At 43.4% G+C, this 24,152-nt stretch overlaps 4 protein-coding genes and 1 non-coding gene across 5 annotated transcripts; 3 read left to right on the top strand and 2 right to left on the bottom strand.

Annotated features, from left to right (window-relative positions):
* Window positions 1-3,464: 3,464 nt before the first annotated feature.
* On the bottom strand, window positions 3,465-6,575 carry LOC117849593 (protein SLOW GREEN 1, chloroplastic). Its single transcript, XM_034731197.2, has 4 exons — window positions 5,283-6,575; window positions 4,232-4,378; window positions 4,069-4,149; window positions 3,465-3,979 (listed from the first exon to the last, which is right to left on the bottom strand). The coding sequence occupies exons 1-4, from the start codon at window positions 6,042-6,044 to the stop codon at window positions 3,794-3,796; spliced, it is 1,176 nt and encodes a 391-aa protein (XP_034587088.1). The 5' UTR covers window positions 6,045-6,575; the 3' UTR covers window positions 3,465-3,793.
* A 148-nt stretch (window positions 6,576-6,723) lies between these two features.
* Window positions 6,724-8,885, bottom strand: LOC117848988 (uncharacterized). The gene is made up of 3 exons (XM_034730601.2): window positions 8,541-8,885; window positions 7,388-7,552; window positions 6,724-7,139 (listed from the first exon to the last, which is right to left on the bottom strand). Exons 1-3 carry the CDS (start codon window positions 8,841-8,843, stop codon window positions 7,026-7,028), a joined length of 582 nt encoding a protein of 193 aa, XP_034586492.1. The 5' UTR covers window positions 8,844-8,885; the 3' UTR covers window positions 6,724-7,025.
* A 9,131-nt stretch (window positions 8,886-18,016) lies between these two features.
* LOC117847595 (uncharacterized) lies at window positions 18,017-20,126 on the top strand. Its single transcript, XM_034728817.2, has 5 exons — window positions 18,017-18,224; window positions 18,802-18,860; window positions 18,939-19,011; window positions 19,110-19,175; window positions 19,816-20,126. The coding sequence occupies exons 1-5, from the start codon at window positions 18,036-18,038 to the stop codon at window positions 19,888-19,890; spliced, it is 462 nt and encodes a 153-aa protein (XP_034584708.1). The 5' UTR covers window positions 18,017-18,035; the 3' UTR covers window positions 19,891-20,126.
* Window positions 20,127-20,492: 366 nt separating this feature from the next.
* TRNAM-CAU (transfer RNA methionine (anticodon CAU)) lies at window positions 20,493-20,564 on the top strand. Its single transcript has one exon. It is a non-coding gene; the product is annotated as a tRNA-Met (tRNA).
* A 383-nt stretch (window positions 20,565-20,947) lies between these two features.
* Window positions 20,948-21,884, top strand: LOC117847280 (embryogenesis-like protein). The gene has a single exon (XM_034728459.2). It carries the CDS (start codon window positions 21,062-21,064, stop codon window positions 21,518-21,520), a length of 459 nt encoding a protein of 152 aa, XP_034584350.1. The 5' UTR covers window positions 20,948-21,061; the 3' UTR covers window positions 21,521-21,884.
* The last annotated feature ends 2,268 nt before the right edge of the window (window positions 21,885-24,152 follow it).

Below are 24,152 nucleotides of genomic sequence, written 5' to 3'. Positions count from 1 at the left end.
AATGGGATATTGTATGTCTAGGTAAGCATCCCGTTCTATTGGTTGCCAAGGATAAATTGCTTGTTACGATTTATACTATGCTTACTGTAAAAATGGATTGTTAAGAAGGGAAAAATGCAGCAATATTATTACTGTAAAGAAATGATATTATGCACCTGTTTGATGATGATCATTATAATAGTCGGCACATGGATGCAGCTGGCACTAACTGTTAACCTCGTCTCATTGCATATATGTGTGGTGCCACCCATAATTACTTTGTCTGGTCATCCATACTAGTATCATAAGAACAAAAGCTTATTTAATCATTTCAATTTGTTTGATTGTTCATACACTCTCTTTGAAAACAACAATTGAATGAATGATTGTTGGTTTCACAAGTGCTGGTAGCTTGTAGTTGTGCTGATTTATCTTATATATTTAGATACGATATGCGATACCTGAAAGAAAGAAACAAGTTATTGACTGCATTCGGTTGTTTTCCTTGCTTTATTTTTTAGGTTTTAGCACATTTGAAATCTTTGCGAGGGAATAACTTTACGAAAGTGTGGACAGGTAGAACTGATTTGTAGTGTTTTCATGCACTCAACTAAATTGGAGTGCCATCCATATGCCAACGAACTGGACACCCTGCAAATAGTCCCTCATGTCTATATGACCAGAGCACACCTCATCTCTAACCAGTGCAAAAAAGGTCAATTAAATCTTAGAAGGCCATGGGATTTGGTGCAAAAAAAAATTAGTTCAGTTATATTCTGCTTGTTGTTTTTCTGATTAGAGATGGTTCACCCTGGTTACACTTTAACTAGAATTGTTTGGTGTAAATATGTTTGCATCTATATATTTGGAAGCATCAGGCTGATTTTCACTTGGAAATATATAGCTACTTGGAAACATCATAGCTCGGCCCCATCCAAACGTCCATATAACTGCCAAAAGTTTTGAACTTGGACAGAGTTTCTACGATGTGTTATCTGTGTTTGTTGGATTAGGCTATTTCTATGGTCTGCTTCATTTGAAACGTTGTACTGGCATGTGTCCGAAGGAGGCAGGCTGCTTAGGAGCAGTTAGCCTGTTACTAGCTAGGATGCTTGGTGGTTGTTTAACTAGATATCTCATTTGAGTCTGACAAGTTAATTTTGTTGCAATTTTATATGAGTTTTTTTTTGCAAGACCTTGGTCTTTCATCAACAAATTCAGTAGCACCAGAAAAATATACAGTGTAAGGTATATCTGGTTTCAATGTTGAACAAATAGTTGCTTCACTTGGTCTTTCAGTTCCATTCCATATATGCATGTCTCATGGCTTAGTACATGTGTTCTGCTTATGCTTAGGCCATGTTTAGTTCCCTCCAAACTCCCAACTTTGACACTATGCAAAAAGAAGATTCCCCATCACATCAAATTTGCGGTACATGTATGGAGTACTAAATATAGACGAAATCAAAAACTAATTGCACAGTTTTGTTGTACTTTACGAGACGAATCTTTTGAGCCTAATTAGTCAATATTTGGACAATAATTCACAAATACAAACGAAACGCTACAGTTGCGCATTTATGGCAAAATGCCAATTTTGCCACTCCCGAATTTGGAACTAAACAAGGCCTTAGTTTTTTATACAAGTTTCCCTTTCAGTTCCATTCCATATGTGTATGTACAGTTTATATATCTAATAATACTGACTAGTGCTTCCTGGGAAGAACATAGTAGTACTTTGGTGTCTTATCCTTTGTCTTATTTTTGTCAAACTGAACCGGCAATGTTAATTCTTCTTATAATTTTATCTGAATGTTCATGGCTGGTAGCAAAGTACTGGTGTTTATTATCTCAGGATAATGAGAAATTAATCCTAATTATTATTTTATTGTTTATTTTTTAGAATAAGTGAGTGTTGACCGGAAGATGGTGGTTTTGTTGTCTTAATGTCTTGGATAATGGGGCCATTTCAGAAGGGGTGATGAGATGCTAGAATTTCTTATATAGTAAATACTTGCTGGATCTTAGTTGATATTTGAATTAAACTTTGCATGAATTGTAATATATGTGGATGTATGGACAAAATAATTCAAATTTGTCTTGGATGTGTTTGTTCTTTGTGATGGAGTGCAAGTCAAGGTGGATGAATATTTATAGCTATGCAATCTTAAATTCGGATTTTTTAGTACCCGTGTATCGTTGGCACTGAATTTGAATTTTGGATGGCCTTATAGCTGTGCACTGTTTGTATTTTGTGTTTTTTTCTGAAATTTCTTGACCCCATATGACCATTTTTGTTATTTTATTCAACCTACATACCAGCACTCCCTTGATTTAGTAGCTTTGCTATTAGATTAGCATTATTCCCTCCCGTTGTGCTGCTCCCCGCCTCAAACTTCCAAACAGTGATGGGGGGAGGGCGCAGCAAAACCCTCCGGTGGAAGGGATTTGAAAATCCTAATTAATCCCCGTAGGGGCATCTCTTCCCTGGCTAGTCATCCCTGTGCTTCCAAAGGAACCCTGATGGATGGGGTAGTGCAACGAAAAATTTACCTAATCTTTTTCCCGGTAACGGGCCTATCCGTAGTGCATATGTTTTCACGATCAAAAGAGTCTGAATTTATAGAGTGCTAGATGCGGTAGAGAAAATAACTTTGTTTAATTTCATTTTTTTACACTAGTTATACTTTTGTTAATAGAAATCGAATGAAATGTTTTATAAAAAATGAATTTATCGGAACTATTTGATCCAATCAAAAAAATAATTAATCTAGTGATGTCCCGTGATAGGAATTTAATTAGTGGGAACCTGTGCATTAATTACATGATATTTTACATTTGATTTTATTAAAAGTAGTTTGTATATTATTATGATAGTACGGCTTATCATAGTGGAGGATTTCATTTGATGTTTCCAAGATAACCACATCATCAAGAAGAAAACGAAATTATTTTTGAAACTACCTCTCCAATGCATAATTTCATGTTGTTATATCATCGGCACCACATAACATTTAATTTCATGACACATTTTGAGTTGGTTTTTGTGCCAATAGAGTTTCATCTAGATAAATTAGTCCTTTCTCTCCCCTCTTATTCCTACCATGTTACTAGATTAGCTGATGTGGAATTACATTTAATGTGCATGAAATTTTTACGAAACTAGCACCGGGAATGGCCTAAGCTATGACCGTGATACAAGACCGTTGATAGCTTGGAATTTTGAGATTTTCCAAGATTCCTTCGGAAGTATCACTCACTCACCATAAAAAAAATGCACCATACTCACTTGAAACGCAAGAATTGATAAGACTGGGATAGAATTGCATGTACAAGATTGGAAACTAGAGAATTTTTTTTGTACGATGAGGTGTCTGGATCACAGAGAAGATTCCTTTACAAGTATCATTACTGACTTATAGAAGTTGTATTTATGGAACTCAACATGAATACGTGCAAAAGAGGGGAGAGGTGATACTTTACGGTGATAGAGAAACTTCACTTCTTTCAGCATGTACACTTGTATATCATTTCACAACTCAGTGTCTCAGCGAACTTCTTTCAGCATGTACATCCAGTTGTCTGCTACTACATCTTTTCGATACAGATATGACCTTTCAAGCAGATTTTTTATGATGGGCATAAATACTTCACCTCTCTTCACCACTACCAAGTGACAGCAGGGGTGGAGAAGGAATGAAGAAAAATGGTGCTAATCCTCTCATTCACTTCCCTTTATTATATTTCGTACATCACTATGCAGCTATCTAGCCTACCAGGAGTATAACTGTTCAGCTACGAAAATGTTAATGGATCATTTCTTCGATAGAAATTCTGTTCCAAATTCCTTTTGTATCCGATCATTTGACTCCATTCTAGCTGCTAGTATCACATCATTAATAAAACTCTTATCTGGGAATTCATCTGGCACAAGGCTTCTGTATATATCAAATTGCTTATCTGCATCTTCTTTCCTGTCTAAAAGTGCATACACAATGCCCTGCAACACAGTAAAATCCATAGCCAGAATCAAAATAAAGTATTTCAGGAATCAAGACAAATCACAATCTACAGAATATCAAAGAGTACCTGGCAAAGATGAGGCCGAAAATCTCGAGGATCCTCATTTATAAGATTTTGTAGTTTCTCTGATGCAATGCCTAACTGACCCTGTGTGCCATCAAAACTTTCATTTAGACAACAAGAAACTGCTGTGGATTCAGAACTCCATGTAATTTGAAGTATTTGTTACCATGACAACATGCATTTGTGCAATCAAAAGCTTTATGTTGCGCTCTTCCGGGACCCTTTTGTCAGAAGCTGCAAGTTGCAAAGCATTATCAAGCATTTCAAAACCAGCAGGGCCTTCATGTTTCTTTTGCATACATATTGCGAGTCCCTACAAGAGTGTGAGGTGTTACCAAATCATGAGGAAATATCAACTATTCAGAAAATGTCACATGAATGGGACTATAAGAAAGCACAAGTTTTAAAAATGCCTTAAGGACTAGAATTGGGCTCAGAATCTGCTGCACATGCCTGAACACAAAATGCTGAGCAGACATGTCTAGAAGTAGAGAACTTGCTTTGCTTCATTTCTCACTAAATCATGAAGAAGTCGATTATAGCTGCAGTTTATTGAATGAAATTTACAACACTTGATACAATCAGTTTTCTCACAATTTAATCAGTAAAATTTACAACACTTGACTTAATCAGTAATATAACCCCTATATAATATATGCTGACAGCAGTTTCCTCACTTCCTCAGGTACTAGTTCCTATCATCATAAAAATGAAAAGTTGACTGTTAACGCAAAGCTGCACAACGTCGCCACAAAACACCTTGCAGAAAGGGCTCATGGGCTGTGGCACAGCCCTCCTCCACAACATTGCGTTTGAAATTGCTAGCACAAGAGCCGGTTACCCAGTGTATAGCCAAATGCATTTCTGTTTCATTCTGAATTTTAAGCATTAAGACAATATATATTATGTGGATTCTCAGGGGCAGCTCTAGCATAGATTAGAAATAATCGCAGCAAACTGCCATGATGTTAATGGAATGTAGCACGACTTTTCTTCCCATCACCACTAACGTTCTATTGCAATTGCTAAGTACCAATTTGAATTTTCAATGTATTAAACATGTATGATCATCAATCATACCAAGGCAGAGGCAGGCAGAAACCAATAATAGTAGCATAATTCTGATATCATAATGTGAGCAATGTAACCATATCAACAAGAACAATTGCAGTTAAGAGTCTCCTAGATCAGGAGGAGCATGTGTGTGCTATACTCACATGGAGAGCCCGGATGAGGAGGGGCTCCTCTGCTAGGACCCCCCTGAACTGGCGCTCGGCCTCGGCGAGATCCCCCTTGAGCTCGTGCAGCTGCGCCTCCATCAGCCGCCACTCCACCTCGCCGGGCTCGGCGTCACGCAGCCGCCGCGTGTACCGGAGCGCGCCGGCCCAATCTGCACGCCTCATCTTGGCGTACAGCGCGCACTTGAGCGTGTCGAGGTCGCCCGGGTCGCGACTCAGAATCGCTGAATACATCCGCACCTCGTCGTCGTCCTCCTCCTCCTCATCCTCTTGCTGCTCCTCATTCTCTTTCACCTCTGCTTTCTCGACCTCGTCCTCGACCTGCTCCTTCCTTTCTTCGGATTCTTGCTGCTCGTCTTGCCCCTCGATTTCTTGCGGTTGCTGCTCGTCTTGCCCCTCGATTTCTTGCGGTTGCTGGGTCGGCGGGGGAGCGGAGGCGAGGGCGGGGAGCGGACGGATTCCAGAGAGGGAGAGGAGGCCTGCGGCTAGCAGGAATAGGAGGGTCCTCGAGGTGGAGGCGACGGGCGAGAGGGCGCTGACGGTCGGGGCCTCGCAGGAGGGGGAGACTGAGGGGCCTCTGGAGAAGCGCGGGGGTTTGGGTGGAATTCGGAAGCGGGAAGGGAAGCGGTGGGGCTTCAAGGGAAAGGAGAGGGAGGGACCGGCGGCGAGCTGGCGGCGGATGGGGAGGAGGGAGGCGGAGGCTACGGGGGTAGTGGTGAGCAAGATGAAGCTCATCGCCATGGCCAAGGTTTTGTCGCGAGGAAGAAGAGTGGTTTGCTGAAGCTATAAAACCTCTTGCTCACGCTCACGCCAGAGCCTCCTCTGCTTCTGATCTGCAATTCTGCACCTGGAGAAATGGAGATGCTACAATGGGGAAAGAAAGGGGCTATTTTAAATGCACATGGATTTCCAGAAATTTAAACAGATCATTTAGTTTGCAGAGAAATTGAAAAATCACATTCATTTATAAAACGATATTGTTGAAACCCATGCTTATGTTCATAATGAATTTCAGACGAATTCCAAGGATACATTTCATTTCTCAGGAAAGCTTCCCTTTGGGTCCTGAAACATGCCCAAGCACAATATTCATAGTTTCTCCCCATGTGCATACATAAGCAGAGCAAATTCAGAGACACTTCAAACCTATGCTTTGTTCAGGAAACCCTCCCCTGGAAACCTGAACATGCTCAAATACAGTATTCTCACTCCATGTGCATGAGGACAGCAAATATAAACTGAACTTAACGACTCAAGGCTAGGCTGGGACTTTAGTTCAATAGTCACCTCAGCTGATACCTTCATTTTGACAGGTAGGTAAGCTTATTTTTCCCCTCCCAATAAAAGTGTTTCCAGCGTTGACAATGTATAGCAAGCCAATTAAAAGTGAACAAGACATCACACAGAAATCTCTCAGATGTAACTTCAAAGACGCAGCTCACTACGAGATAAGCTGTTTGGCTTGTAAACCGAAGATTTAACATGTCATACAACCACATCTTTCCCTTCAGAGTTGCGTTGTGGTGACAAACAAAGCCAGCAGTGATACGTACTGTTACGCCACTGAAATTTAGGAAGCTGCAGTTTTCCTGAGCTTAGAAGGAGAAAAAAGTAAATTAGCAGGCTTTCTGCTTCTTTCTTGTACAAAGTTAAGCAAAACTGCGATGCTTGTATCATTTGTAAATCTTTCCTCTTGCACGCGGTGCAAATGCAGGCTCCAGTCTAATTGCTTGAATCCTTTTTGTACATCTCAGGCTTGAGAACACCGACATAAGGCAGGTTGCGGTAGAGCTCCGCATAATCCAAACCATAGCCAACAACAAAACAGTCTGGGCACTGAAAAGGAACAAAAGCAAATTAGCACTTACAATGTTTGCTTGATATTAAGTCTACATTTGTTACAAAAGAGCTTTTAAGCACCATATTTGTTACAAAAAAAAACTACATAAGTCTCTAGTTTGCATCTTTCACTAGTAATAAATATAGTTTGCTTGATATAACATAACAATATAATGTTTTTGTAGCAATATTTTAAAGAAGCGTGTGCCATACAGAATGGTATTAAAAGGAGAAGGTATTCGTACCTCAAAGCCACTGTAGAATTTTCCATCCCCCACAAGCTGAATATTAACTTTTCTTCTAGCTGGTTTGTCAAGGAAAGTGCAAACTGATATGGACGATGCACCTTTCTTTTCTAAATGAGCAATGAGGCATGAGAGAGTATTCCCTGTGTCCACAATATCTTCAACCTATAAAGATACGATATCAATCAAATTCCATATACCAGCAGAAACAGATCTATAGGAGTTCATCTCAGGCAACGCAATATGCCAGTTCAGTTGCTGAACACATAGGCTAATTAAAATAAAACAGATAATGGACAGAGAAGGCATTTCTATCATCCTGGATGCAAGATTCAGGCACACCTATTGCATACAAGCAACCACCCTTCTAATGAGACATGCAATTAGGCACTCTGACTATGTACAAGTCAATATATCATAGTCCGGCAGATAGCAAATAATTTGACTAGAAATGATAGTGCGACGGTCCTATTGATACTTGCTTGAGCTCATGAATCATGGGAAAAAGTGTGCTCGTTTTGCTGATAAGAGAGTACTCCAAAGACACTAAGCGGTCAAACAACCTTATACAGCACATTGTACAGAGTCACCTTCACCTAAAAGACTATCCCATCAATTTCAGACTATTAGTGCCTTGCCTGATCATTCTTATCCCTCTCCCATCTAGAACATTTTTGCCCAACTTCTGGTGAACAATTCTAGAATAATTTCAAATGTTCACAATAAGAGACCTTGTAGCAGTGACAGATTAAAGAACATATGCAGGGACCTAGAAAATAGAAATTACATGCAACACAGGAGCATCATGCCAAAACGTTGGAACACTTATGCAAGCTAAACAAAAACCAAAGAAAGAAGAGTATGCCTTTATTTTGCTCGCATTAGAATGGACTTCTTCCTGTAACTGAAGAGAGAATATTTGCAGCAAGCTACTGAACTCCTGAGTGAAGTAATAAACAAGCATGTAAACAGTCCAAACGAGGTCACGTGAATAATCTCCGTCCACGAGCAAGCGGCAGGTAACAAATTATCAAATCTAACAAATTCTCCGTACAGGACCACACCCGAAGGCAATAGCCGCACACGACAAGTCGACAAGGCATGCCATCCACGCAAAAGCGGGTCACGAGAAAGGAAGGGTCGAGCCGCTAACCACGACGACGTGCTTCCCGGCGACGTCGACCTTGAGGTCGGCCGTGATGCGGGGCTTCCCGCTGGACTCGGTCCCTCCGCCGTAGGACTCGACGCGCACGAAGTCGACGGCGAGCGGCGCGTCGACGCGGCGGACGAGGTCGGCGAGGAAGAGGAACGCGCCCGTGGCGACGCCGACGACGACCGCGGGCTCCGGCAACGCGCGCAGGTCGGCCGCGAGCTCGGTGGCGACCTCGCCCACGCGGGCGGCCACCTCGGCCTCCGTCCACAGCACGCGCTCGATGCCGGCCTCGGCGCTCACCATGGCGGCGGCGGCGGCTGGGAGGGCGACTAGGGTTGCAGTGCGGCGGCGGGCGGGGGATTTATTGGGCGGGCGTTGGTGCGCGGGCGGCGGGGTGGTGGGGGTAGCGCTGTTGCGCGGCTGGGAAGACGCCGAGTTGGTGCGAAACCGTTACAGGATTCCGGAATCCTGCGGCGTCACCACGACCATGTTAATGTTTTTTTTTTCGAAATACTCAACCATGTTGATGTTGGCCGTGATGTCGGGAATCCTAGCTCGCATCGTCGCGTCCTGGCTGCGCTGGACCAGCCTCGATGGATTTCGTATCCCACGAGCCAGGTTTGGTGGGTATCTTTGCATCATCGGACTATTTGATACGAGGTGCTAAACTTTAACATCGAATGTTCGGATGCTAATTAGAAGGACTAAACATGAGCTAATTATAAAAATAATTGCAGAACCTTGTGCTAATTCGCGAGACGAACCTATTAAGCCTAATTAATCAATCATTAGCAAATGGTTACTGTAGCACCATATTATCAAATCATGGACTAATTAGGCTTAATAGATTCGTCTCGCGAATTATACTCCATCTGTGCAATTAGTTTTGTAATTAGCTTATGTTTAGTACTCCTAATTAGCATTCGAATATCCGATGTGACAGGTATTAAATTTTAATAGGGTGTTCCCAAACACCCCTGAGACAGGCTAAACTAGAGGGGAAAATATTGGGTGCAAACCAGGTGCTCAGGGCAATCCTGGAAACCAGAATTCTATCCGCCGGATGCAAAATGGAGCATCAAGATGAACCTCCTGAACCCAGTGAGAACTTTTCAATTAACCCCCCTCCTCCCCTTGAAACACTTCGCATGGCAAACCTTGGATGCAGGAACTTTTGCACAACTCTCCCTCCTATCTCGGCCCTGTTTGGGAGGAAGGGGCTAAAGTTTAGCCCTGGGCTAAAATTTAGCCCTCTCAAATAGAGTGCTAAATTTTAGCACTGTGGGGTGTTTGGATAGGAGGCTAAACTTTAGCACTTTGATTGCCAAAAGACTTTTTTACCCTCATTCATCTCCTTTCCTCTACCCCTCCACAACTCCTTCCTTGTCAGCTCCAATCGAGCAAGCACGGCAGCCACCGCTTCCTCGGCGTGGCCGTTTCGGATCCGGCCGGAGGAGGCGGCGGTCGGCGCGGAGGCGGCGGGGGCGGGCGGGGCCGGCCGGAGGCGGCGGGGCCGGGTGGGGTCGGGCGCGGAGGCGGCGGGGCCGGGTGGGGTCGGGCGCGGAGGCGGCGGGGGCGGGCGGGGCTGGCGGCGGCGTTCGGGCGGAGGCGGCGGGGCCGGGCGGGGCCGGGCGAGGCTGGCGGCGGCGGCGGCGTTCGGGCGGAGGCGGCGGGGCCGGGCGCGGAGGCGGCGGGGCTGGGCGGGGTCGGGCGCGGAGGTGGCGGGGCCGGGCGGGGTCGGGCACGGAGGCGGCGGGGCCGGCGGCAGCGGCGGCGTTTGGGCGAAGGAGTGGGGAGAGAGAGAGAGTGAGGGGAGGAGAGAGAGGGGAGGGGGGCAGGGGGGAAAGTGGTAGAGGGGGACCACTTTTTAGTCCATTTAGTCCATTTTAGCTACCCCCAAGTGACTAAATGATTAGTGAGGGGCTAAAGTTTAGCCCACCAAATTTAGCCCACCTGTTTGGGAAGCTTGGGGGCTAAAATGAGCTAAAGTGGGGGTGCTAAACTTTAGCCCCCCTCTTCCAAACAGGGCCTCATCCTCTGCTCCTCCAAAAAAAAAAAGCCAGGGTTCAAGTCAAAGCACCTCTATTCTTCTCCTCCAACCATCCAATCCCCTTGAGTTTCCTCCAGATGTACACTTGGTAGATCTGCCCTTATTGCATGTTCTGTGTGGCTTTGGCCTTTGAGGTCAGAGGAGGAGGCTGCCCATCACACATGGTGCCCCGACTCGTTTGACAGGATTGCTTCGTTGCTAGCTGCTCCACAACCACAACCACGATAAGGCCTTGAAGATCCCCAACAGCTCCATGTCATGCTAGTATCCCCTTATCATATGGGTTCCTTGTTCAGTTAATTTTACTATTTGGAGCATAAATACATGATAGCTGTCTTGTGCCAGCTGAATTTTAGGTTCGGAGTTGGGAAGCCTCAATTATTTGGGGTGCTTGGGGCTGGTTCCAGGGTCCAAGAATTCATACTAATGCTTTGATTTGTAGATTGGTTAGACCAGCGATGTCATTTGCTTGGACTAGAAGAGGTTATTAGACCAGTGTTGTGTTGCATATTTGTATGCTTAAGAGGTTATTAGGCCAGTGTTGTGTTGCATATTTGTATGCTTGTCAGATTCTGAATATAAGTTTGGGGGAATGTTAGTTTGTCTGTTGAGTTTTTTTTTGTGTGTGTTGAGATGTAGATTATTTCTTAGTTTGAAAAAAGTGATATATGGTCTGGAGGAACCACTTTAGTTTTTTTAGCTCCATGGAACCTCCTCATTAGCTTCAACTGTAGGCTTCTCTGTTTTTTTTTTCACTTTTTGGGCCCAATGGGCAAAATCTGGAGAACGTATTAGTGATTTTTACATCATTCTGTAGTGAAGAACAAGTGTTTGTCGTATATGCGAACTAGATTTCAGATGAAAGTTCAAAAATATGTACTCACTGCTGTTCATAATTCAAGTGCTCCTATTATGTTCAGTTGGTGAATCAGGTCCTAGTTTTAAATTGTGCTGAGCTCCATTTGTGCAAAATACAAGACTATAATCAGTATGATAAATGCTTAACTTGCTTCTGTTTCATTAGTTCATTTTTACTCACATTTTTGTAAATTTTAAAGTTGTTTGGATTATCACAGGTTCCGTGTATGTTCCTGACTGTTACACCAACCTAAAGCATGCGATTGACATGGTTTTCAATAGCTTGAAGGAAGATGCAGACTTCTACAAAGTTTGTGCTTTGCGGGAAGCAGGCAAAGGTTATTTAGGGAAGCAGTTCGTTTGTTTGAAGGCAGGCTGGAGCCTGGAGGGAACGCAAATGGAACAAAAAGCCCACGAGGTGGAAATGTAGTACTAGCAGAATCATTGGTTGTATAATCCCTGTTGGTTTGACCTTGGGCAGCGTGGGCTGCCTCTACAAGATATAATGTTCTTGTAATATTGATCCTTGAATGATTATTAGATTGAGCGCTAACTTCCTGAATGGTGTAATTGATAAATTTAGCTATTAGAATGGTTTCCATGATTGATCATATACAATGCTGCTCAAATGTGTAATTTCCATGTCTTTGACTGCACTTCCATATGTACAAAATAAAACAAAAGATCAAAGCTCAAGGGGTTCAACAATGTGCTCATGACTTCGATTTTTGTTTAAAGGTGATGTCATATATTTTCAAGAAATGTTTTGTGGTTCCAATTTAATATTTGATCTTTGTATTTTCTAGGCAATATAGTTTCACATGCTGAATAGTCACCAAAATGCAAGTGGCACGACCCTGATTTGTTACATTTTACTGTCTATACACTAACTGAAATGTTCCTAACCATCTAAGGGTGTATTTGATTGAGCTGTGACTTGTGAGCTGTAAGCTGTGAGAAAGCTGTTGTGAGATATGAGTTGTGAAGAAACTGAAAGCCGTTTGGTTGAAGAACTATGGCTTTTGAAGAAACTGCTGTTAGTGGGCCCCACATACCATCCATGACCCACATGTCAATCTCCCGTACATCTTCCTCATCCTCTTCCTACACACATCATCATCTTCCTCAAGCCAACGGAGGAGAGCCGCGGGCGGCCGCCCGGCCGCCGGTGTGCAGAGCTCGCGTGCGCTTGGTGGGCCGCAGCGGCGGAGCTCGCGCGCACCTCGACGAGGCCGTGGCGGCGGAGCCCCCCGAATCACCACTGCCTAGCGCACCCAATGTTGTCGGCCTCCCCTTCCCTCCTCCTGCTCCTCGCCCCATCCTCCTGCTCCTCGCCCCCATCCTCCTGCTTGCCCCGCACGCATCCGCAGGCGCCGTCGTGGGGGTCGGGGTGAGCGGCTCGACGAGGATGGCGCACTGTAGAGCACCATCGACTGGGCGTGCGGCCTTTGCACCGGGAGAGGAGGAGGGGCATGGAGAGGAGGGGCCCGAAGAGGGTGCCGTCGTTGGGAGCGGTGGAGCGGCGCCGAGCAGGGGAGCGCCGGCGGGTGTGAGGGAGACGAGGCAGTCGGAAGAGAAAAAAGAAGCAAACCGATACAACATAACCAATGGCAGTGGATAAATTTCACGAAAACACAGATCCACAGCCGGCCACAACCACTCCTTCCCTACTGTGAAAAATGAACTACTCAAAAGCAGCTTTGAACATGGGAGGAAGTTGGTGACTTTGGTTGGCTTTCAGTTTTTTTTGGTAGCCACAACACTTTGAACCAAAGGGACCTAAGTGTGTCTGACTGTACTTGTGTCACTAGTTGAACCCAAAAAAATCTCAAGTGGTCATTTCCGCACAAAAGCAACTCAGGTTCCTTTAGTGAATCAATCTCGATCTCAACATAGAAATTTCATTTGCATAACACATTGACACTGCCTCAAACTTTTCTTTCAAACAAAGCATTGCAATTTCTTTAGTGTAAGAACCAATCACACATGTCATCGAAAAGAAGATATAAAAAAACTAACAATTGTATGCAATCAGAACCATACAAGCATACAAATATGTCAGGAATGAGTTACACTTGAGAATATCCACATAGCACCATATACAATATGTTGGTCCTGATCTAATAAAAAGAAGCCTTAGTCCTACCAACTTGAATCGTGCCATCCAACTTTCTTGCATGTCCTGCACACGTGTGGCATCCTAGAAACTCTTCGAGCTGTTCAAGTGCACTCAGTTCTTAGGCTGAAATCATATCACTTATTTTAACCCCAAGTGCAAATACGCCATCCATCAAAATCTGTATGACATCCTGCTCCCAAAGTGGCATCCGCTTGTAGTACTGATTCTGCATCTGACAATGCATCCAGCAATTTGAGTGCAGCAACATTGCTCATTTCAAAATTAAATTCCATCCTTCCTGCAAGGTTGAGGTGCATATTATGTGTTACACGTGCCCAGATAAACTACCACAAAAGGAGAACCCCATAAGCACATCTTTTTGCCACGGAATTAAAAGAAATCTTACATATTCCAGAATTTTCCAAAGCATCATTTTCAATATATTTTGCATGCTTTTAAAAGTGAACTACAAAAGATCAGCATTTCCACATATTTGTGCAGTGTTCAACTTCAATCAAGCATCATTCTTTAACTATTTAACTGCAAAAACACACCAGATGCATCTTCTTTCAAGAAAAATGCACATGTTTTTTTTACATTTCGGGAGAGATCAAAAGAAAACCCAAATAAATATCTAGCACTTATGCATCCTAAATAACATGTACCAGACTTAAGTAATCGATACAATTTGAGAACTAAAAAAACAATCCTCACACCAACAAGAACAGTTGCAGGCCAAAACAATCCTCACACCAACAAGAACACTTGCAGGCTCGTGGCTGAACCTTGGATGTTGCAGCGAACCGAGGCTTCGAGCTAGTCCGGGTGCGATTTGAGAAGATTAAAGCCTGAGGCAAGATGTCAATCCGGCGAGTTGGGTTGCCCGTTGCCATTGGGATCTACACCGCCGCCGCCGCCACCATCATCGCTGTCGCTACCTAAACCATCGTGTGAGCTTCCTCCAAGATGGTCCTGAGCTCGATTAGAGTAGATCCAGTAGATGGATTCCTGGAGGAAACTCAAGTTAATGGAATGGCTAGAGGGGAGGAGCGGCGCTACAGGGGAGCCATAGCCCTGAGCCCCCGACCTAAACCCTTGCTCGATGTGTTTGAAATTTGAAAGGGTGCTCCGTGCGAAGTGTTACAAAGGGAGGCGGGGGGCTAATCGAAAAGTTGGTTGCTAGTTCCGGATGGCTGATCTTGACGCTCCATTTCGCATCCAGCGGTCATAATTCGAGTTTCCAAAATTGCACTGAGCAGCCGGTTTGGACCTGATATTTTCCCAAACTAGAGATGATGACCTCCAAACAAGCACAGCCTCCACCACGCGAGCCAGGCTGAGCAACCAATCACGCGAATATACGAAGATGCTGCATCTTGGGAGCCTGGAGCGGCCTTGTGCAGGATACCAATCAGGCCCATGGATGTTGGGGTTGACTTGTGTCGCGTTGGAGTAGAAACCTCAATCCCGGAAACCTCGTTTCTGGCAGCCTTATGGTGACTTGGATGCGCTGCTGCTGCCATAGTGGGAAGAGGTACGTTGAACCGAACTGATCGGGTTCTGTCAATCGAGTTGCTCGTACGCATACTCCGCTAGTAGAGTCAGTTCTGGTGTACTTGGTTTGTGGCAATGCTCGAGTAATCAGGTCAATGGATGCGATGGCGGTGAGAGGAGTGTGATGATGACGCGATTGAACGGCTTTAAACGCGTGATCCAAGTTCATAATCGGTAGGTCAGACGCAAGGCGATGACGACGATCTGCTCGTGCTGCGTTTCTTGTTCGTCGACGATTCCTTTGACTCTCAATCTCTTCTCCTTCTAATTTGTGGTGAGCTCATCCGCCGACACGTCGTTTGGGTGGCACTCGCGTCGCAGATGCCTTTCTGGTGGCTCTTCGCAGTCGCCCTCTGGAGGAGCGACGATGGCGAGTAGTTCCCGCTCCGGAGAAAAACTATCCGAGCTTGACGTGACGATCTCCATAGGGCCATCTTCTTCATAAATAGGAGATAGAGGAGTACCCTTCTGGTATGGGAGAGTATCGAGGTATGCAACAAGGCGTGACTCATCGTCATTGGCAAGAGCAGATGGCTTCATGTTGGGCTAGTAGACGAATCTGCCTTGAGGAGTAGTTGTGATTACCAAACCCTGTTGCGGACCTAATAAAGGGATTTTCTCGTCCAAATCTGAGTAGTAGTAGAGGTCCTCGATCGAATCCGTGTTGGATTGAGATCTAGATAGGATAGCTTGAAAGATAGTACCCGAGTTTCGGAGTCCGAACGAGAATCGACTTGTATCATAGACTGATTCACATGATGGCTTAAGCGCTGGCTCGTGGGAACCAGTCCGACTGGTGGGAGAAGTCAAGTTGTACTTAGAAGAGGTCAAAAATTTTGTTGAATTTTCAACAAAATCCTCCAAAGCTTGGCGATGGAGATTGATGTCGTAGTGCTTCTCCTCCAGGGCCGACGCGATGTGGCGGTGGAAGTTTCCAGTGTCATTCCCGACGCAGACCCAGGAGTCAAAGATGAACGTCGCGCCTTCTTCGAATGCAACGGTGGGCTTGATGATGACTTGAGCCATCAAGTTCGGCGATGGATCTTTTGCGAGATCCCCTACCTGGCGCGCCAGCTGTCGGTGTTTAGACCCGGCAACCTACCGAGGGGGTACCCGACGTAATATTTTATGCGTGGGGCTCGCCGAGATCAGGAACTCAAAGGTGAACTCGAACAAACGATTTAGACAGGTTCGGGCCGCTAATGTCGCGTAATACCCTATGTCTTGTGTGTTGGTTGGATTGTATTGATTGAACTTGTTTGGAGGGGGTCCCTGCCTTGCCTTATATTATCGGGGGTAGGGTTACAGAATACTAGTCGGATTCAACTAGAGAGTTCTACTCTAATTGCTACAAGTAGTTTCCTAATTCTCGATTAGTTCTTGTCCTCCACGTAGACCACGTCGTCCTACACCGTAGTCTTCATGTTTGACACGTCTCGGTGTACAACCCTGTATCTAAGACTGTCCAAGATTCCCGGTGGGTCCATAGATATATGGTCAACAGGTGTAATGCTACACATGGTGTGTACAATAGTAGTAATGATAAATCATCACTGTAAATGAGTTTTTTTTGGCAAAGATCCTTTCCAATGTAGCAGGAAATTTGGTTTTTTTATGTAACTTAGCTTTGTGAGAGTCACACGTTTCTTATGTTACTGTGTGTTGGAGTCGGCGTACTCTATCCCGAAAGTCTATTTATACGTAGCATGATATTTCTTATACATTAGAGTGGCTTTTTTATATATTTAAATATGTGCTACACATTTAGGTGTTTATTGTGTGTTCATGAATTTGGCTACAATAAGTTTCTAACATGTTTCTATAAAAAAATGGCGATATGTGCCACGCAATAAAAGGTGGTTAAGGGATAGAAGGTTTCAAAATACCGGAAAAAGTGTGATCATACACCCGGGTTAAGAATAGTGGTCAATAACATAGCTTGTTCTACCAAATTTCAAGTGCAAAGAGCACTCTTTGTTTCGTCCAAGAGAAGTGCAATTGCATGAAAAAAAACTTAGTTTTAGAAGCTTTTTGATTGATTGATTACATTACAAGTTACATTGTTCTTACAAATTAGCCCTTACCTTAAAATTTACTTCTCATTTTACAGGCTATACATCACAAGATACTTGAACTAATAATGTGACTAAAAAGAGAGCATAGTTATACAAATATTTTATGTAGGGTTTTGCTCTAATGCAAACACAAAGTCGTACAACACACATTTGGCATATAACAATAAATATTTATGTAGGATTTTTCTCTAATTCAAACACACATTTTATAGTTGTATGCTTTTTAGTTATAACATTAGATGTCATAGATTATTAAAATAATGATGAAAAATAGATAATTTATTTTTTAACATATATTACCATATCCGCTATTAATATGAAAAATTTCAACTTAAAATTCCACTTGTGATGGAAAAAAGACAAATCTCATTAAAGGAGAAATTGGACCAATTGACATGGTGGTGGGTGTAAATTGAAAAAAAAAACTTTAAGAGGTTATTGGAACCTTTACCATATTGAAGGGAGTAATTTGGACTTTTTATTTTTTTTTCTAATTTTTCTGAGCATACTACTAATTTTAAAATAATTATATCATCACTAAATTTAAAGAAACACTTTTTCATTTCATTTGCAATTTTGCACAATCCTTTACTTGCCACTATCAGCGGCACATATGGTCTCTCAAAGGGACCTTTTCTGTAACCTTTTTCAGAGTGACAACTCTTTGACATACAAGCATTGTTTTTCTTTACATGGCTATCCATGTAGCCATATCTATACCTATTAGCCAAAATGTTTGTCAATTTTAAAATTTAGTTACACTGTTTATTTTAAAAAATATTAATTGAAAAACTTTAAAATAAGACACAAAGAGAAAAAGGATCAAGGATCCCATTCCCATGTTACAAACTTCTGAAATACTTCTCCTGCATGTTCTCGCTCTCCTGCCCTTGTCCTCCCAAATTCAACACGCCGGCGACCTGGTTGTCATTACCTCCTCAACTCCTCCTGTCCTGGCTCCAAGCCACCATCGCACCGCTTGGCCCTTGCGGATCCGCCAGGCTTGGATTGATTTCTTCTTTTGCTTGGTAAGGAAACCCTAGCCCGCCAGGATGGATTGTTCCAACATTAGTTTTTTTCCATGTCCCTTTTCTTTCTTTTCTGTCAGAAGTTAAATCCAAATCTTTACTCCAAGCACTGCCTACTTCATTTTCCAAACAAAATTGGGGTTCAATTGAGCCCATATGCCCCGTTATGTCAGAGGTCCCTAAACGTTTGGCTTTTATTACCCTCCGCCCTGACAAGCAACAGTAAAGAATTCTTCAGGTTCGTCAGGATTGTTCAGTTGCTGAGTCGATTCAGTATAGGTTTAAAGCTTGAGTCGATGTAAACATTGCCATGGAGTAGTTCGCGTGTATTGACCCGTTTAAATCGGTAGTATCTTTGCAAGGTGTTCTTCAGATGCAAGTATCTGATGTTACATGTGGCTTGCATTTGTAGATTTTATTAGACTGCATACCATAAAGAATCTGCTAGCTGAACTTAGGACATTTTTTTATTGGACAGTGCAGAGTATGCACTGCATGGTGTTTGCGTGTTTATAATTATATAGATGATGTAGTACCATAGCTGATTTGAAGTGATTGTCTGATGGATATTTTGCAGGAAGGAGTATCCAGTTATTTGATGATAATGGAACCAAAGCATTCAGCTGAAATGTCCAAGTAAACTTTCTTGGCTACCCTTTTGGAGTAAATGGATTGTAACTTTAGCTCGTTATATAACATAAAAGGGACCTGCAGGCATCTGGAGAAGCAAAATCAAGCACTAATGGGAACATACCGAGCAATGTCCCACGAGTTGTATAAACTTCAGGTGTGCCCCTAGGCCCTAGATAGTATGAACTTTTATATAAAGATTGTCCTCTAGAAGATGATGTGTAGATAGTCATTTGTTCCCATCATTTAATAAAGGTAGAGGAAGAAACAATCATGCGCGAACTGTATGAGCTTATGTCTGCAGAAGGTCCTCTTCCAAAGGTACATGCCTTTTTTAAGATTTCATCATGTTTGCATTACTCATCAATATGCGGATGATAAATGATCCCAAGGCTACACTATCATAGGCCAAACAACTGAAATTTCATTCTTACTGAAAATATCATGGAAATGATAGAAGAGAAAGTAAGGAACAAAAAGAAGCTGTAATCTCCCCTGTTATGGCCAAATGCCAGTCCTCAGTTCTTACCAAATTCTCGTTTGCTTAGTTCAGTCCTTACTTCAGGTTGAACGGCTAAATGAGTATATCATAAAAAAGGGAAATGCTAATATGTGTTGTCTAGTTTTCAGATTGAGCTGAAATAGCGTTCTTAACAATCATTTTACAGGCATTTATGCACGTATGCTTGTTGACGTTTCCATAACGGGTTACTGATTTGATAAAACAACACCTACTTCCCTGCCTGGACTCCATCACATGTTTTTTTTCTACGGAGCAATTTTTTTGATGGGACTACATGCTTCTTTTCAATTAAATTGCTTCTTAGGTGCTGCATGAACAGCGATTTCACGCTTTTTGCACGTGACACTCTGATATACTTCATTCTCCTATGTTACTCCCTCATTTCAAGTTTTCAACGCTGCTCTGCCTCATTTAACTAGCTTACCATTAATCATGCAGCACAAGAAAGAAAAGCAACTGGAGAGAGATGCCAAGGAATCAACTCCGGTAGGAAAACAATGGACAGAACCATAGAAAGCAAACTTCAATTTGAAATGTTGATCTGGCACTGGGTTCCTATCCATTCCAATGCGATACCCTGCCACTGCAACTCAAGTTTCAACTATGATTTAGATATTTGGTGGCAACTTCAGATGTTGGCATGATCTGTATTTTCCGACTGCATAAAGGAATGAACCTTACAGTTTGTTTTGTGAGGAATCATTTTATTGTTTATCTGTTGCAACCAGATTCACCATTTTTCCTTTTCACGCTTATCTTCTCAAGAGGTTTCTGTATTTTAAGATGGGTTTCCTCGCTGTAGAGCTAGTTGTTCCCTGACGCTTTGGAAACTTTGAGTGTGATCACTTTTTACGGAATTGTGAAGTTTGTATCTGTATCTACAATCGGAATATTTGGATGCCAAGGGAAGTGTTCAACTGTGCTATCACCATGTTAAAGCATTTTAACCATGTTCTACACAATTATGAATTACATGATGCCGAACGCGACCAGTATTTAGTTGGCAGTAAAAAATATCTGACGCTCTAGAATGACCATCAAACGGACGGAGTTCAGTGTGGCATGACCACATGGATTTTATACTTAATTATTTTTGTACGTACCTAGATATCAAAATCAGAGTGGCGCAGCGGAAGCGTGGTGGGCCCATAACCCACAGGTCCCAGGATCGAAACCTGGCTCTGATAGATTTTCCAGTGCCTTTTTCTTTTTTGCTGTTTTTTTTTCATTTTATACTGCTCTCTACGTTTCCTACATTTCTTTTCTGTTGCCGGATTTTGCTCCTCTAGCAATACCAAAGCCAATGCACTCCTTCATAGATATTCGATAATCACACATTCATGTTCAGAAATCGTAGGAAAACCGTGTGTTTTACTTGTATAGCTGAGTAGCTGACTGCTAACATTGTTATTCCAAGTACTACTTTTTATTGGATTGGATGCTTTTCTTCCACACTTTATAGGATAAACCCGAAATATGTTTATACATACATAAAGAGAGAATTTTTGCTCTATTCATTGTCACTATTAGTCTTACAAAATCTTTTACAAGCTGATGAAGAGGCGTACCCGGTACCCGTGATTCTGTCAAGATGAACCATTAGGACGATCCAGTTCTGTAGAAACACATCCGAGCCCAAAATTGCTGGACGGGAAGGAACACGAGACGAACCACGCCACGCAAGATGCACCGAAACCCTCGCGCCGTCCTCCGCGCCGCCGTCGCCGCCCTCCTCCGCCCGGCCGCCGCCACCGCCCCCAGCGCGGCGTCCCGCCAAGCCCTACCCAAGGCGACGCCCGCGCCCACGCTCGCGGAGTGGCGACCCCTCCCGACGGCGGCGCTCCCGGGCAGCGGCAGCCGCCGCGCCTTCTCCTCCCCGGCGGCGGACTACGGCAAGGACGTGGACGAGGTGAACCGCAAGTTCGCGGAGGCGCGGGAGGAGATCGAGGCGGCCATGGAGAGCAAGGAGACGGTCTACTTCAACGAGGAGGCCTCCGTCGCGCGGGACGCCGCCAACGAGGCGCTCGCCGCCTTCGACGCGCTCCTGGCGCGCCTGCCGCCCGCCGACGCTGACTCGCTCCGCCGCTCCATGGGGCTCAAGATGGAGCAGCTCAAGGCCGAGCTCAAGCAGCTCGAGGACTAGGCCGGCGAAAGGTTTGAATTTTGGGAGGAAATTTGGGCGAAGCTAGCTATACATGTTCTTTTCAGATTGAAATTCCTAGGTGTTTTGGTTGGTGAATAATGTAGCCCAACAATCTGTGGAAATGCCAATGTGTTCTTTTTGGTGGCAGATCCGTAGCTAATATGTCATGTTTGCTTGGTTTACCATCTACTCCAATTGGCCACTTTTGAGGCCTTCCATTGTTACTAATTAGGAGAAGCTAAACTGGAAATGTGCTCGTGTGTTAGGATTGAGCTTCATTTGCATTTATTCCTGCTTATTACTGAATGATACAATGATGCTTCATTCCTCAGTATATCTGTGGTATTGGCAAAATTTTGAGGTACTTTGTCTTGTGCTCCTGAAATTGGCAGCTTCTAGGCCTTACATTGACACAGAATACTGAAGAATAGGATAAGCTGGGCCGTTAATGTTTTCCTGTGTAAACAGTGAGCTTCATTTGCATGTATTCTTGCTTTAATGCTTAACATTCTTATCTGATCTTGAGGTGTTTCTTCTTAGTGAATAAATGAATCAGTCAAAAACTGCTAATAGCAATGTGAGATCATTTTAAGCTAGAAGCTACAAGTATCATGTCTTCCTTTGTTATTGTTTGGAAAAAACTGTTGATAGGCATGTCTTCTCGTGTGATTATTTGGAAAAACTGCTAATCATCGTGACAGATTTTATAACCTATAAGATCTGATCCCAGTGTTGTGACTTTAGGTGCTCTGGTAGTACCTCATTTACATGGAACCATCTCTTCCTTGAGACCACTTGCATCTGTTAGCCCATGTTGCTCATGCCCCAACGGAGACAATAGACAAGCCACTAGCAGGGGCCCAAGTAGCTTATTGCGCCTTATGTGGGTAGGCAAAATGAGAGCACCCTGAGTCCCTGAGATTGCATGTATTTACCCGCGCCTGCCACTACATAAGTACGATGAACTTCTTTCTTCCCGTCTGGCCCCTCCCCATTCATTTCGTTCTCCACGAGCTAGGGGTTTGCTGGTCCAGCAACTCCGTGTTGGTTGCTGACGCGGTGACGCCAGGAGGGAAACAAATCAGTCGTTGATGCCAAACTCTTCAAACATCCCTGTGCAGCCGGTTCCCCCAGTCTCATCCTCGTGTTCAGGAGCTAGGTTACCCATTACCCAGCGGCCCCGAAGTTCGATACCCCTCCTGTCGCAGATCTCCTTTGACCCCAGGATACCTCCTGCCGCACCTGTTCTCCAGAGAAATAACTGCACGGCGCCAAGCTAAGGTACCATTTCTACTCTTTTCTTGTTCTTAGCTCTATTAATAATGGATTTGATTTGGCCTGTGGCTTGCACGGGCAGGGAAGAAAAGCCAAAGCCAAAATAGTAGCGTTCATGGTCTCATCTCATAGAGCACAGCATGATTTCTCTGTTGAAGTAGCTGGCAGGCTGGAACAGCAACCAATATACCATGTATCACTGTAGAGATGAAGCCTGTCAGTTCACTAAGAATTATTGTATGTAAAATGGATTTTAGATGGTTGGTGCTGGTTGATGTGAGTGCTGTAAATATTATGATGCATGGAAGAGGATGAAAATTGCAGAGTGATGGTGATTTTTTTTGCTTGACAGGTGGTGTCATGTTCTGAATTTTTTGGTTGCATTGTGCTGCTATGTTCTGATTTTTTTTCCTTGCTCATGAATTACTGAGGTTGATCCAAGTTGTTAAGTTTCGGTAATAACTCCTTGAGTACTAGATGATTTGCTCAATTTTTTTTTCATGTAATGGATCTGCTAATGATGTGTGCCTAGCTGTGCGTGTCCGTGTGCGTGTGCGTTTTTTCTGTTATATATCTAATGGCTTAATTTTTTAAAAGTTTCTGTTCCATATCTATATTTTTATATTATTGTCATGTGCCAAAACGAATAGAAACAAACCCACAGTCACTATTTGTTTGTGTTATATAATCCTAGGGATATTTCATACATTTCTCAATTTGCGATAGAACTCAATATGTCACCAGCACATAAAAATGCCAGGCCGAAAAATACCCAGCTTCTCCAGGTGGCTGCTTTTCCAGGCAGCTAGCCTAGCTTTGGCAGGGTTGTTGCAAAGCTAGGAGATCACTCGTAGCCGAGCTTTGACAGGCTAGGGATCTTTTCAGGGCCTACCGGGTTTAGTATGACAAGTCCATTCTTCATACAATTTGATTACTTTGTGCTAATGCTAGTCACAAAGAAAGAAATGCGCTTTATTGGAATCCCTCTGTTTATGTCGAACACATTTTTTTTAATTCAGGATCTGGGATTTCTCGAACATATAGTTTCTCTTCTAACGGGGCACATTCTTTTTAAATTTTTTTTTGGAAAACTACATGAATCAGATATCGCTCCCTGATTTGTTGTAGTTCTTTGTTCTTTGTTTCTTTCATTGCCTTGTTTATTCCATAGTAGACACTTGCCTTTTTCATTTGGTAGGAGTCTCTACACATTTTTTATTATGGACCAAAGCCCTTGGTTTATCGGTATCCTATTTCGGGAAAATTGATTCCAGCATAGAAAGATCGCGACTTTCGTAAAATATCACTGAAAGGCATCAGCCCTGTAAAATACCACTGAAAGGTACAGACCTCAACT

Source organism: Setaria viridis, chromosome 3, assembly GCF_005286985.2.
Source record: "Setaria viridis chromosome 3, Setaria_viridis_v4.0, whole genome shotgun sequence".
Classification (NCBI taxonomy): Eukaryota; Viridiplantae; Streptophyta; class Magnoliopsida; order Poales; family Poaceae; genus Setaria; species Setaria viridis.
The sequence above is the reverse complement of the archived record's forward strand: the minus strand, read 5'-3'. Positions and strand labels throughout refer to the sequence as shown.

What these genes read in the sequence shown, in the direction of transcription:
- LOC117849593 (XM_034731197.2), bottom strand. Translation starts at nt 6,044, where the DNA reads ATGGCGATGAGCTTCATCTTGCTCACCACTACCCCCGTAGCCTCCGCC. An exon ending in CACAAATGCATGTTGTCATG is followed by an intron (nt 4,150 to 4,231) that starts GTAACAAATACT and finishes GATGGCACACAG; the next exon opens with GGTCAGTTAGGCATTGCATC. An exon ending in TTCGGCCTCATCTTTGCCAG is followed by an intron (nt 3,980 to 4,068) that starts GTACTCTTTGAT and finishes ACTGTGTTGCAG; the next exon opens with GGCATTGTGTATGCACTTTT.
- LOC117848988 (XM_034730601.2), bottom strand. Translation starts at nt 8,843, where the DNA reads ATGGTGAGCGCCGAGGCCGGCATCGAGCGCGTGCTGTGGACGGAGGCC. An exon ending in CCGGGAAGCACGTCGTCGTG is followed by an intron (nt 7,553 to 8,540) that starts GTTAGCGGCTCG and finishes GTATCTTTATAG; the next exon opens with GTTGAAGATATTGTGGACAC. An exon ending in AATTCTACAGTGGCTTTGAG is followed by an intron (nt 7,140 to 7,387) that starts GTACGAATACCT and finishes GTTCCTTTTCAG; the next exon opens with TGCCCAGACTGTTTTGTTGT.
- LOC117847595 (XM_034728817.2), top strand. Translation starts at nt 18,036, where the DNA reads ATGTTACAAACTTCTGAAATACTTCTCCTGCATGTTCTCGCTCTCCTG. An exon ending in ACGAGTTGTATAAACTTCAG is followed by an intron (nt 19,012 to 19,109) that starts GTGTGCCCCTAG and finishes CATTTAATAAAG; the next exon opens with GTAGAGGAAGAAACAATCAT. An exon ending in CAGAAGGTCCTCTTCCAAAG is followed by an intron (nt 19,176 to 19,815) that starts GTACATGCCTTT and finishes TTAATCATGCAG; the next exon opens with CACAAGAAAGAAAAGCAACT.
- LOC117847280 (XM_034728459.2), top strand. Translation starts at nt 21,062, where the DNA reads ATGCACCGAAACCCTCGCGCCGTCCTCCGCGCCGCCGTCGCCGCCCTC.